Here is a 12,956-nt window from a genome sequence, read left to right as displayed (position 1 = left end):
TATGTGCCATTCATTTGCAATTAAGTTACACATTTATTAAGGATGAGGAATTGCATGAAATTGTTCTGTGTGTATTCAGACACCAATCTCATGCATCTCATCATTAACCAATAAATGATACATGGATCATTACTGCAAATTAATGTGCATACATACATACAAACTTCAACTATGAGATGGGCAGCATATAAAACTAACAAATTAAATATGTATTTGTGTCTGCGCTTGTTTTGTGGAATGAGGATTGTTTTAAATTCAGGTCTACATTTCAGGTAAATAGGTATTCAATATTTTCATTATTTATGCCTGTTAAATATGTGGGATGATTGTATAATATTTGAAATTTAATCCTGTGCATCTGGGTGTTATTTTGCACATCAGTGGTCAAATTGGTTATTCTCACTTCTTTTTTTTTCTTTTTTTTTTTTTTGGAATCAAATGCCATGACTACTAAAAAAGGAGTTTCTAATTTTATGTTATTTATTGCTTCAGAAAGGAAGAGGGCAGAATTTCCTAACATGGTATAAATAATGTGAGCATCAGTAGTCAACATATATACACAAGAGAATAATAAATAAAGTTACCGGAAATCATCACTGATACACCATTCACAACTTAATGCTTTTTAATTTGAAAACAGTAACACCTGAACATAAACATGTGCTACCTAAAAACATATCTCGCTCATATACAGATGTCAAATTATTTTTTCTAAACAGTAGAAAAAATGGACAATGGTGCTTTAAAAGCACAAAAAAACTGCCATTACAAATTTATAAAATGAATTTTGTAAATTTGTTCACATTAAAAATATATATAAATATTGCATTCTTTAAGAGTTTCTAGTATAGAATGTTTCTATCACAATTAAGCTGGTTGGTTTTTCTTCGTAGATTATAAGAAACTTTAAGCTCATGTCTTTATCCATAATGGTATTATTCAATTTTTAGAAAACTAAACTGCCTTGTTTCAGTTACCTGAAGAGCTTTAATAAAATTCTAGATATTTCATTAACTTCAAATAGCGAGGTATATCCAAATTGGTCTAAACCCAATCATTGTTAAAATTTTAACTCATGTTGAGTTTTACTGGAACTTTCAGAACATATTTTTCCCCTTAGTTCCATGGCCTCCCCACCTCATGATAAATCTAAATTGGTTTAGAGAGTTAGTATGTATGTATGTATGTATGTATGTATGTATATGTATGTACGTGTGTGTGTGTGTGTGTATGTGTGTGTGTATATATATATATATATGTGTGTGTGTGTGTGTGTGTGTGTGTGTGTGTGTGTATGTATGTATATATATATATATATATATATATATATATATATATATATATATATATATATATTTTTCTTAAGTTTTCATGGGTACTTACATGTATGGTATTCAGCTTTGTTCGGGTATTTTCCACGTCATTATACTTGTGCTTTTAAGTTGTAGCAGCTTTGGCAGAATCTCATCTGCCATCATCAGGCTTCTGTATTGTACAATACAAAAGCCTGATGATGGCAGATGAGATTCTGCCAAAATGTTGCTACAACTTTAAAAGCACAACTATGATGTGGGAAAATACCCGAACAAAGCTGAATACTATATATATATTTCAAAATAAGCAATAATTCCATTATTTTCCATACACTCTTAAGCCATGAAACTCACAGCCACAAACATGATGGGCTCTATGCTTCTGGATAGTTCAGCTGGAAGCCATCATCAGACGTTCCCTTTCTATTAGTGGTTTTCACCATCCCTTTTTTTCTTTTCTTCCTGTTTTTCTTAGGCTCATCCTCAACATCATTGAATGAGATGCAATCATTTGCCTTATATTCTAGTTCCTCTGTATCCATGCCCTTCGGTGTTTGTCCACTTGTAATTCTGTAAGTAATATAGAATAATAGATGCAATTGGAGATTTAAAGTCCCAAATAGTTAACGAGATTCCTTATCCAATTACAGACCAGTTCCATTCATACCCATTACTACCAAGATTGATCTTCTGATGCTAGAACACACCAAGGCAAAGGCAGAAAAACATGTGTCTAAAGCTGAAATGAATTTTATAGAAAACGGAAGCCCGTTCTTAGTTTCTGCTCTCTGAAAAAACATCTGATAAGAAACAGATTGGACTTTCATATGCAGTTCTGGATTGTTTGCCAAATTCCCCACAGTAAGCTACTGATAGATAAAAAAATTTAACTTTGGTTGTAGAGCTATTATGATATGCAGGCCACTTTCCCCCCAGCTTTATTGCATGATAGATAAAAAGAAAAAAGCTTGGAAAACAGGGCATCAGTGAATATCTCTAGGAAAGCATTCAAAACATGTACAAAATAAGAAATGTGTCTCAGTCCCATTTACCATACTTTCCCCAATACTTTTCCATAAAGCAAATGGTTATCTTATCCTGCCTGTTTTACTTTCTGTTGGCTTCAACTTATAACATTGATCCTATATAAAATATTAGCCTGGTTCTTGCAATTACATGCCATAATCTATTTTCCACCTAACACATTTAACAAAATAGCTAGATGCATTAGGAGCCTACAAAAGGCAGGAAAAAACAGAAGCATGGCTTTTTAGCAATCATGGTGGCATAAGACAATGTGCCTTATTGTAATATCTTTGGAATACAAACAACTATTTGTAACTCAAAACAGTTATTGAAGTTTTATATTTCCTCAGCAATTCTCTGGACTCTTTTCAAGATAATTTATACCAATTTAGTTCATTATTTATGGATGACTGCAATGATAACATGATTTTCAGCTTCTTCCAAGCAATTTAACAATCTATGTTGTATCACTGGTGCCTTACTGTTCAGTCAGGTAGTCTGTGTCATTCACTGAAATAAATCTTTGGTCTCCCAACTTGCTGGTATCTTCTAGTATCTGCAAGAGGAAAACTTTAATCACTAGAGAAGGGAGTGTGGGAGAAAATAGAGTCAAGACATGTTGTGATGACAAACTCGTGGGTTTCCTGAATGAGGAGAGAATATACCTCACTTTATATGTAAGATCTGTCACCCAAGAAATTCTCACAATATGTGGTTTAAAACAAGGAAACAGTCATCTACTTTAAAACCCTTTAAAATGTTCAGGTGTGCTTAGAAAAAAAAAATCACACTCAAAAATATTAATCTGTCTGGGTGAGAAAATGAATGCACTAAAACAGGGGTGTCAAACACAAGGCCCATGGGTTGGATTTGGCCCACAATGTGGCTGGATCCAGCCCACAGAGCCATCCTGGAAAAATGTAAGGGGCTGGCCCGTGTTGCGTCGGCTCAGTCTACCCAATGCAAAGAGGAAACATTGGTCCAGGGTGGCTTCGGCCTGGTCTACCCAGTGTAAAGAGGAAACATGGCAGCAATTTGGGGAGTGGCATCAAGCTGGCCACGCCCACCCAGTTGGTCATGCCCAATGAGAGGCATCAAGCTGCCATGCCCACTCAATTGGCCACACCCAACCAGTTGGCAATGCCCCCCACCCCACCCCCCTGAGGTCAACCACAGCCCTTATGCGGCCGTCAATGAAATTGAGTTTGACACCTCTGCTCTAAAATAACAGCTCTCTCTGAATAGCTAGAAAAGAAAAAAAAATAGTTTTAAATTATTTCATTCTATTAGTTTATTTGTTTAGTTCAATGAATCTAATGTTGGGCTTAAGAGATCTTGGTTCCTATAATGACAAGAAAAGAATAATAGAAGACACAATTGCCATGAATATTTTTTGACATTTAGTTTGCATTTCTCAGATAAGATCATTCACTCCATCTCCTGGTTAGAACAAAAGTTTTTAATCATATGCAACATTAAAAGGATTCCAGAAAGAAATGGCAAAACATCTGCCCACGCTATACATAAAAATATTAATTTTCCAAAACACCCTTGTCTTATACTTTATTTAAAATCCAGAGTGTGCTCCTTTAGGTGTACCCAAGGGACTTTTGTATTTGGGTGTTTTTCTTAAATAGCAGTTCCTCATGTGATATTCTAACTGCTTCATGAATTCCTCCAGGTTTCATAAACTCCTCCACATTTCAAAATGCCATTAAACTATCATATGAGAGGACATCATGGATTGTGACTGTAACATTTCACTTCTATATTCATAGTTAGCCACATCAACAATTCAGTTTGACTACAATAAATTAAACACTGTATTTTATTGAAAGTATGGAATTCAAATAATATATGATATTACCAACTACACGAATTCTTTAGTGTTGTTTTGAAGAGGCTCATTTGAGACTGTTAATCAATGCAAAAATATTTAACTCAATACAGATATCTTTTTGCTATTCTAATTTACTGAGATTTTTTTCCATTACTGAGATTTCTACTTAAAGAGATTGTTCCAGTAAATTTAGTTTCGTCTAGCATAAAGGATCTGTTTTAATTTTTAACTGTTACTTGTTTGTTTACTTACAAGTACATAATCAATAAATTTACTATTACCACTACTACTGCATTATATTATAATCTAGGGGTTAGAATAAAAATATTAAATCACTACTACTACTATTACCGAGCCAGTTGATGTAGTGGTTAAGACACCAGCTGGGAGACTGTGACTGTGAATTCTAGTCTTGTCCTAGTCACAAATCCAACCTTGGGTCAAGACCAACCTAGTGGTTAAGACACCAGCTGGGAAACTGTGACTGAATTCTAGTCTTGTCCTAGTCACAAATCCAACCTTGGGTCAAGACCAACCTAGTGGTTAAGACACCAGCTGGGAAACTGTGACTGTGAATTCTAGTCTTGTCCTAGTCACAAGTCCAACCTTGGGTCAATTACTCTCTCTCAGCCCATGGAACTCCTGAAAAATCTTGCCAAGAAAACTGCAGAGAATAGGACACAATTGAATGAAAAAACAACAACAACCCTGCTATAGTACTTAGACTATGTGTGCGACTATATACTATCACTTTATTTTGGGTGCTTTAACTGATTATAGTACCTGGAGAGAGAGATAGGCACAGAAAAGGGTGGTTAAAAACAGCTTTAAAAAATGAATATATATATTTTACCATTCCACAGATTTTGGAATCAGTGGAAACAGATGTATGCAGCTGAGCAGGATGAAAACCAATATACCCTACTTCAACAATGTTACCATCTAGTCATTAAGGAAGACAAAGTCCAAGTCAAAGAAACAGATGACTGATTCCCTTTTAAGCTAAGTCAGAAGGAGGGATGTAGGTCAGAAACTGCCCCTTTCCATCTGTTGAGGTATCATGTATTACTTAAATAGGTAGAACTATTTTGATTCATCCTTACCAGATAATTGGCAATTTCAAAGGTATGCTGATGCTCAGTTGGCTATATTAAAATTACTGCTATGTTAAATCACAATGGCTGAAGCAATGTAGCCATTTTTAAAAAGTTATAATGGAGAGAAAATGAATTGCTATTTGGATTTTATAGAAGTAGCCTCTTAAAATCCACAGATCTATTTTAAAAAAGGACCCAGGATTATGTCTTTCCCTGGTCTAAAGACTATTGAAAATTTGGTTACTTTTACTCCCCCCCACTCAAATGATCCCTTGGTCTTTTAGCTGCACATAATAACTGCCTTATAATCCACAATGAAGAAGACAGTAACTGCACAGTAGTCTGAATTGTGGCCAAATATTAGGAAGAAAAGAAACACGAATCATATGAACATTCTAAATCTTCATATTATCTTTTATGGCATGTTTATGAAATACCTAAGTCATATAATTTGTAATGATAATTAAAGTCAGTTAAATGTCAACTTTTCCCTTTCTATCATGTGGAAGGTTTTCCAACATATATGGAATGTACTTTGCGAACATAACAACTTCTGGGCTTGTATTCCTGGAGAATGGCTGAATCCAAGCAAGTCCATACATTAAAATTAACACGCTACATGCACTTGGTAATTAACCTGTTACCACAAGAAATGGAAAATACAATCCCATCTTGTGAGGTATGGCTCATGCCTTTTTCCCAAATAGTTACCTCAGGCACAGCTGGTGATGTTACTTTTATAAATTCATTGGATGGAAGAGTAGATTCTTCTGCTAATACTTTAGATTGCTGTTGTTCATATTGTGCTGAAAAGGAACCATAACTCATTTAGTACAAGTGGTTATTTATCTGAACTGTAACATTTTCAAATTAGTTCCTCCACGGTCTATTTCAGAATATTTTTAAATGTGTTCTTTAATATACCTTTATCAATAACTCAACTACTTATTTATTTGATACTCCAATAGATATGTTGGATGGCTGTGTATATGTATAAATGATATACAAAATATTCACTATCTCTATACAGAACTCAGGATCACTACTGAAATACTTGAAAGGCAAACTGCAAAATATGGTGAAAATGCCTTGGCTCCTAGTTGTGGACTTATTATAGGTTTTGAGCTATATATTAGCATCCTTCTGTTGAAATTTTCCACATGAGATATTTGAAAAACTGATGTTTATGACTGAAACTTACTACAAATTTATAAATGGATATTTCATAGGTGGACTTTTGCATAGGGTGCCCTCTGCTGTGGAAATTAATTCTAACATCAGTGGGCACAATTCTCAATGATACAAGGCTTCTGCAAGGGAAGACATGGACAGACTGAAGATTGTAGAGAGACAGATTGCTGTCTGCACTTGTGATCAACTGGCTTGCTCACATTTGGTTAAAAATAAAATGTTCTAACATTGTAGAGATTAAGAAGCCAGTTTTTGTGGTCTGAGACATTTGCTGTGCTGTTTTCTGCATTGCCTTTGTTCCTTCCCACTATGAAGAAAGACAATAAATTATGCAACCAATGAAAATACTTATAAAATTGCTTAAATTAAATTTATCATATAAAGTATTTATATAATTAAACTATTGATATAATTAACATAAATCAGGACAAGAAAAAATATGGTTGCTTTGGTTTTAAGATAGCAACTGCACATCAAAGTAAGTAGTTTTCAGAGTATCACACAGGGCCCTGAGTCGTATTATTTTCTGTTATAGAAGGGGAAAAAAGATGAATCTCTCTTCTGAAGGTGCTTGAGATCTCTGATTCTTTTTTAAACAAGCATATTATATATGCTGTCTTCAGGTTTTAGACAAAATCAATACTCATAGGGGTACATTCGATTAGAAAGAACACAGAATGAACCCTCAGAATGAATAAACCAAGGTTGTAGTATCTAGCTCACTGTAGAGTATTCTTGTTTCTTGATCAATATATTTTATTTTCATATTGACACATTTAGTTATACTTTGGTTTTGATATGTAACATATATTGCAATACATTAAGTCACAGTATAGCAGATTTCAGATACTTGATTTAAGCCCGCACAGGTATCACATACTAGGCAAAATCATGATACATACTTTCTCCAACCACATAATTGGCTGGAAAATAGCCTTGCTGTCCATTCGCCAGACTGCCAAACCACCAGTTATCATTATCTTTGTACAACACTTGGATAATGTCATTGCAGTGGATGGTTAACTCATCTGATCGATGTGCTGTGTAGTCATAAAGAGCCACTACCTAAAAGAGAGATAACACCACCACAGCTTTATCACAACTCTACCACAGGGCAACATTCATTTCCTCTTATAGAGAAGCTGCTGCAACCCAAGTGAGATTTGGGCAAAAACTCAGTCTGTCTCAGGTTTTAGGGCTGGTGGGAACGGAACGCAGCAGGAGAAGTCAGATAAAGGGGTTGTGGGATTCTAGAAAGAGTTAAGAACATTAAAGGCAGAAAGATTAGCTTTCATGACAAGGAAAAAAAACCTCTCTGAAACTGCAGCAGCTGTTAGTTTTATAAGCAAATAAAGTTTGATAGATTTTGTTTCTTAGAATTGTTAACAGTCCTTTCAGAACCTGCTTTATTTGTGAGCTGGCTGTTATGGAAGTGCACAATGAAAGAACATACTGGCAAGAGAATATCATGAAATTCATGGACTGCTGAGCTGTAATGAATTTCTGCTTCAATTCATTTTGAATGTGCCTGTACAATAGATAATTTTCTATACAATGGATCTTTTTATTTTACACTATTGGCCTTCCAATACTCTTGCTATTTTAGGAGGATCTATTCTGCACTGTGTAGTCTTACTGCAGAACCTACCTGTCATTTCTCCCTGGTAATAATTTATCACCCCCTTCCCATTTTTTTCATAGACAAATTATGAAGAGTTAAAAGAAGGGTGAAATACTGCTTCATCCCATTCAAGTGAACAGAGTTCCTTCGCAGAAGATATGCTTAGGATGGGAACCTTATGTTTGGCTCCTCATCTGCTAAAAAAAATTGAAAGAGCAGGTAAAGTTTCCTGAAATACACTTTGGGTCTTTTCTGCTCTCTCAGGCCCAGTACTGATTTCTGGTGCTGCCCACTGGCTTGCTGAAGGAAAGCAGTCTACGCAGTGAGTGGAGAGACAATTACAATCTGTTCTATTTCAAAATGAAAGCATGCTTCAAAGCATTGGATTCTTATTCAGCCAAGTCATAATAATGTTTATTATTAAATGGTATTCTTCAACTTTCTGATTAGTCCCCAACCTTCTAATAAGAGAGACGACCAGGGACTCAGTGTCCATTCTACATTTATGCTAAATGACCAGAACATGAACTGATTTTTAAATACATTCAATATCTAAGATGCCATGAATTATTGGTAAAAAACAATAAACAATTGATCCTAATTAACTTTAAATGGATAAATCTTTGGTGCTCTATGAGCTTATTTGTTTGCTTGCATCTAGATGTTCCATTACCAGACTAGGTAATGTTATCAGTGATGATGAAGTTACCTAGGTGGGTAATTAAACAAGCAAGCAAGCCACCAAACTCAGAGAGCACTAAGGACTCCACAGTTCAGCTCTGAGCATCATATATTCTTTTCTATTGTAAGTGTAAATAATTCAGAAAAATTATTTTTAACAAAATAAGTTTTATATGATTTATTTTTAATGTAATACCATATATAGTTTACTTACAAAGCACACTTGTTACTTCAGAAATTGATTATAATTATTTAAAGCAATTGCAAATATTGTACATATATTCCTGAATAGTTGCATCTCTTAGTGCCTTCAGGTATTTTAGCTCAATTTAAACAAGCACTGATTAAAGTTTTATTTTTTTTCAAAAGGTACATACAATCTTAAACCATAATGTATATGGTTGATTTCCTTATTAACTCACTCCAAGCAAGTCACATCTGTCTGAGAAGCAACTAAAACAAACAAGCAACCCTTCACTCTATAAAAGTCACTGTAAGATCTCCGGTGGACCAGCTTGTACACAAATCATTAGTTATTTCTTATGCAGAGATATGCAGTTACCACATCTCTGCAAACTTGCATTCATTTAAAGATTAAGTGCTCAGAAAATCTAACAAAGAGCTTGAAACAAAAATGAATAGCTATTCCAACAAGTATTCAATAAGGCAACCTACACAGCTTAGTCTCCACCCATCACAGCTTACAAGACATTATCCATGATTAGACACTTATTCTCAATTATTTATATAAAATAAGAGCATCAGCCTTTAGAAAAAAATACTGTGAACTCTTTTTATGAACTGCTGAATAATAAAAAAAATTCCCATTATTTCTAATGTATAAATGTCAAATATTTTTGTTCCATTCAGGAACAAGTTTTTCATTAGCATGCTTCTTTCATTTAAGAATGCACATTTTGGACATCAGCCAATACAATCAATTTGGAAATGTGGATCACTATTTTTATAGCACAATTATACAATTTAACATAATCGGATAAATCTTCTTTTAAAATGTTAAAAACTATTTGGTGATATAACAATAAACATTAGTATGCTTCCATAGATGTTCGCTACAAGGTACAGGATGTGCTTGTCTCTTGGCTAAAGTTTTTAAAAAGTGACAGTTGCTTCTTTGTGTTGACAAAATAATCAACAATATAATGGCCTAAAATAAGTAAAGGAATATATCGTCTTGGTTTGGACTGATCTGGGCCAATATATATCTAAAAGCAATTTAGGAGAATTAATTAATGTGTACAAGTTTAACAATTGAAAAATTGATATATTGTACAATGCGATAAAGAGATAAAGCACTTACTGTTTCGTGGACAGAGATTGAATTAGCATCTCCTCTGGCATATGATGAAGCTGTAAAATTAGTGTTCTACAAAAAATTATTTAATATTGACAAATTACTAAAAGATATTTTAATTTAGATAACATATGCATGTAAATGGGATCAAGAGTATTAGCAGCATCCTATTTACAGTAACTAATTTCCACCAAATCATTTAATGATTGCAATATATAAAGCCTTTCATGGCACAAGACCGTTATTTAAGGAACCATCTTTCCCCTGATTTGACAGAATCGGCACGCTTCAGATTCCATCTATCAAGGAATGCCATCTGATGGACCCAGGAGATGTGCTTTTTCTGACATGGCATCCGCCCGGTGATATCGCATCCCGCCAGAGACCAGAATAGCCCAGATCCTGCCCTCTTTTAGATGAGTCTCAAAGACCCAATTCATTCTCCAGATATTAGACTAGAACACTATGTGTTTGTTTGGTTGATTTAGTATTTCTAGTTTTCCTTTCAGCCATTTATTCTCCCTTTTTATTGTTTTGACTGTTGTTTGAAAAACATTTTGTTTAAAACACCCTTAGCTTGTTCTTGTATTGGAAACAATAGGAAAACGTTACACAATGTCTGCTCTACAACTACTACTCCTTCATTTCTAAACAAAAACTGGTTCTGGGTGTAAACACACAGATTTGTCACAAATGCATCTACAACAGCCCTAGACCACAGAACCATCTAATTTACCACATTATCATCTCAAAGCCGCCATGACAAGAAAATTTAGAGCCTCTTCTTTGCTTTTTCCATAATACAAATATTTGCAGAACGGCAACATTGAAGAGGCAGTGAATTTAACCCAAAGGGAAGGAGTGACTCTTGTTACTCTGGGATGAGTCAATGTGATAATTATTTCTGCTATTCTCATTATAATTCTTTCAAAAAGATGATAGTTATGAGCTCTCCAAAAAGCTCCATCAAACAACCATGAGCTGAGGTAAGCTTTAGGAAATAACAGATTTAAAGCTTCAGCATGCCTTGGGATATTTTGAATGCACCCAGATGTTGTGTTAAGTTAAAGGGTTATTAAAATGTGGCTCCAAAGAGCTTCCTCTTAAAGGAATATGTGCTTTCCTGCCCAACATTGTACTAAGAAAGAAGTATGGACTCTTTTGTAATGGATTAAAATCTGCCTCAAATCTCAGACACAATCTTGCATTGTAGGATATAAAAGAGATGCACAGGTTTGCATGCCATTGTGAATATGTGTTATCTTAAGTTATACTGAGCAGAATTCCATCTTCGATCTCATGTGAAGCTTTGCTCCACACATTGAATCTTCCATACATTTTGTCCAAAGTACAGGGATGGGCAACCTGTAGCCCTCTGGACTTCAATGCTCACAAGCCCCATCCACCATCACCAAATGGCAGGGGATCTGTTCTCCATAGGACAGGAAATGAACAAATAGTTATAACATCTCTATATTTTTAAAGTTACTTTTGTTGGAATTGGATGAAAACAACAATCCAATTTGAATGGATGCAGTAGGCTGGTGCATGCCATTTTCATATTTTGTGGTTTTATGCAAGGGAAGCCCTTAAAATTTGAGCCTGCAGAAATCAATAAAAAAACACTTTCTTATGGCTTTGGGGAGAAATTTGCTATGAAAATGTCACGCACTACAAAAATAGCAATTTGCTAGGTTTTGGAGGATGGAAATAAGAAATTATTCTGAACAAAACGTGTTTTAGTAGAAGATACTCAGATTCAAATCAACATTTACTTCAGTTGGGAATTACTAGAACTGAACTGCAAAACATCTGGAAGATTTATTTTGGGGGGGGGGAATCTTGGATCTACACTTAAATGTAAAACAAAACAACAACAAAAAGATATTTCAGCATTGTTTTCATTGAGATGCTAACATGTATTTTGCTGCACAAAAGTTTCTATTGTAATGGATATCATGATAGGTAATTGATTTTTATTTCCCAATCTTTACATCAGCCAATTGTTAAAGCAAGTTTTAAGATACGTTGTACAAATTCCTAGGTTTTGCTTTTCTTTTGCAAATTCCTTCTTGGTAATTGTTCTTACATACAGGCTGGTATTTTGTTGCTTTACCCCACACTGTTTGTTATAAGTGTTACTTGCTTCTCATATTACAGCACTGTATATAGAGTTTTACATCATTTCGATGTGTTAATTTTACCACTAATGGACAAGTCCATAAGACTGTGCATATCACTACACGTATAATGTGATGAAAAGGTAAATTATTTGGCAATTAAAGGGAGAAAATTCAAGGGAAGATATTTAACTTCAGTATAAAAAAAATTCACTTCAAAATCAACTATTCCCATCTTTTATTTCTTTTCCTTTATTATCCTGATTGAGTTTAAAAATACAAAAAAATTACAATCTTTTAAGTTTTGAATGTATTCTAAAATAAGTTTGTTTTTTTCTGATTTGGAGATGGCAAAAAGTGTGCCTGAAGGTCTAGATGGAGCTAGATGTAATTGCTAATATTAAATTGTTTCTTCTCCTTTCTTGAAGGCATTTACTAAACTGAATAAAACATTATTGGGGCAAGGAAGGGCTGAACTCAATCTGAGGTACTAATGTGTTAATTCCACCTATGTTTATTATTGAATGTGTTTGCACAACATGCAGTCTGGTGAGAACTACACGTAAATAACTCACCAGGTGATCTTAAAGGAACTCAAAGCTGCCCAGTTATTGGGACTAGTCATTATTGACCACTCCAAGTCTCTTTGCTTCAAGAGTATAAAATGGCATCAGTTAATATACCTAAAAGTACTTAAATTTATCTAAGGCTCCTAGTCTTTTACTCCTTAGGACAGGGCTATCAAATTCGCA

General features: G+C 34.4%; 1 protein-coding gene across 2 annotated transcripts in view; it reads right to left on the bottom strand.

Annotated features, from left to right (window-relative positions):
* Nucleotides 1-459: 459 nt before the first annotated feature.
* The window catches only part of AHI1 (Abelson helper integration site 1), a 72,797-nt gene continuing 60,300 nt past the window's right edge, over nt 460-12,956 (bottom strand). For both annotated transcript variants that reach the window (XM_026705536.2, XM_087940600.1), the window contains 5 exons: nt 10,091-10,156; nt 7,370-7,532; nt 5,988-6,082; nt 2,822-2,895; nt 460-1,883 (listed from right to left, as the gene is read on the bottom strand). In XM_026705536.2, coding sequence (XP_026561321.1) covers nt 1,688-1,883; nt 2,822-2,895; nt 5,988-6,082; nt 7,370-7,532; nt 10,091-10,156 — 594 coding nt within the window. In that variant the 3' untranslated portion in view covers nt 460-1,687. The remainder of the gene's footprint in view (nt 1,884-2,821; nt 2,896-5,987; nt 6,083-7,369; nt 7,533-10,090; nt 10,157-12,956) is intronic.

The sequence above is a fragment of the Pseudonaja textilis genome, chromosome 1 (genome assembly GCF_049901715.1).
Source record: "Pseudonaja textilis isolate UNSWEBS1 chromosome 1, rPseTex1.2, whole genome shotgun sequence".
In the NCBI taxonomy this organism is placed as follows: Eukaryota; Metazoa; Chordata; class Lepidosauria; order Squamata; family Elapidae; genus Pseudonaja; species Pseudonaja textilis.
The sequence above is the reverse complement of the archived record's forward strand: the minus strand, read 5'-3'. Positions and strand labels throughout refer to the sequence as shown.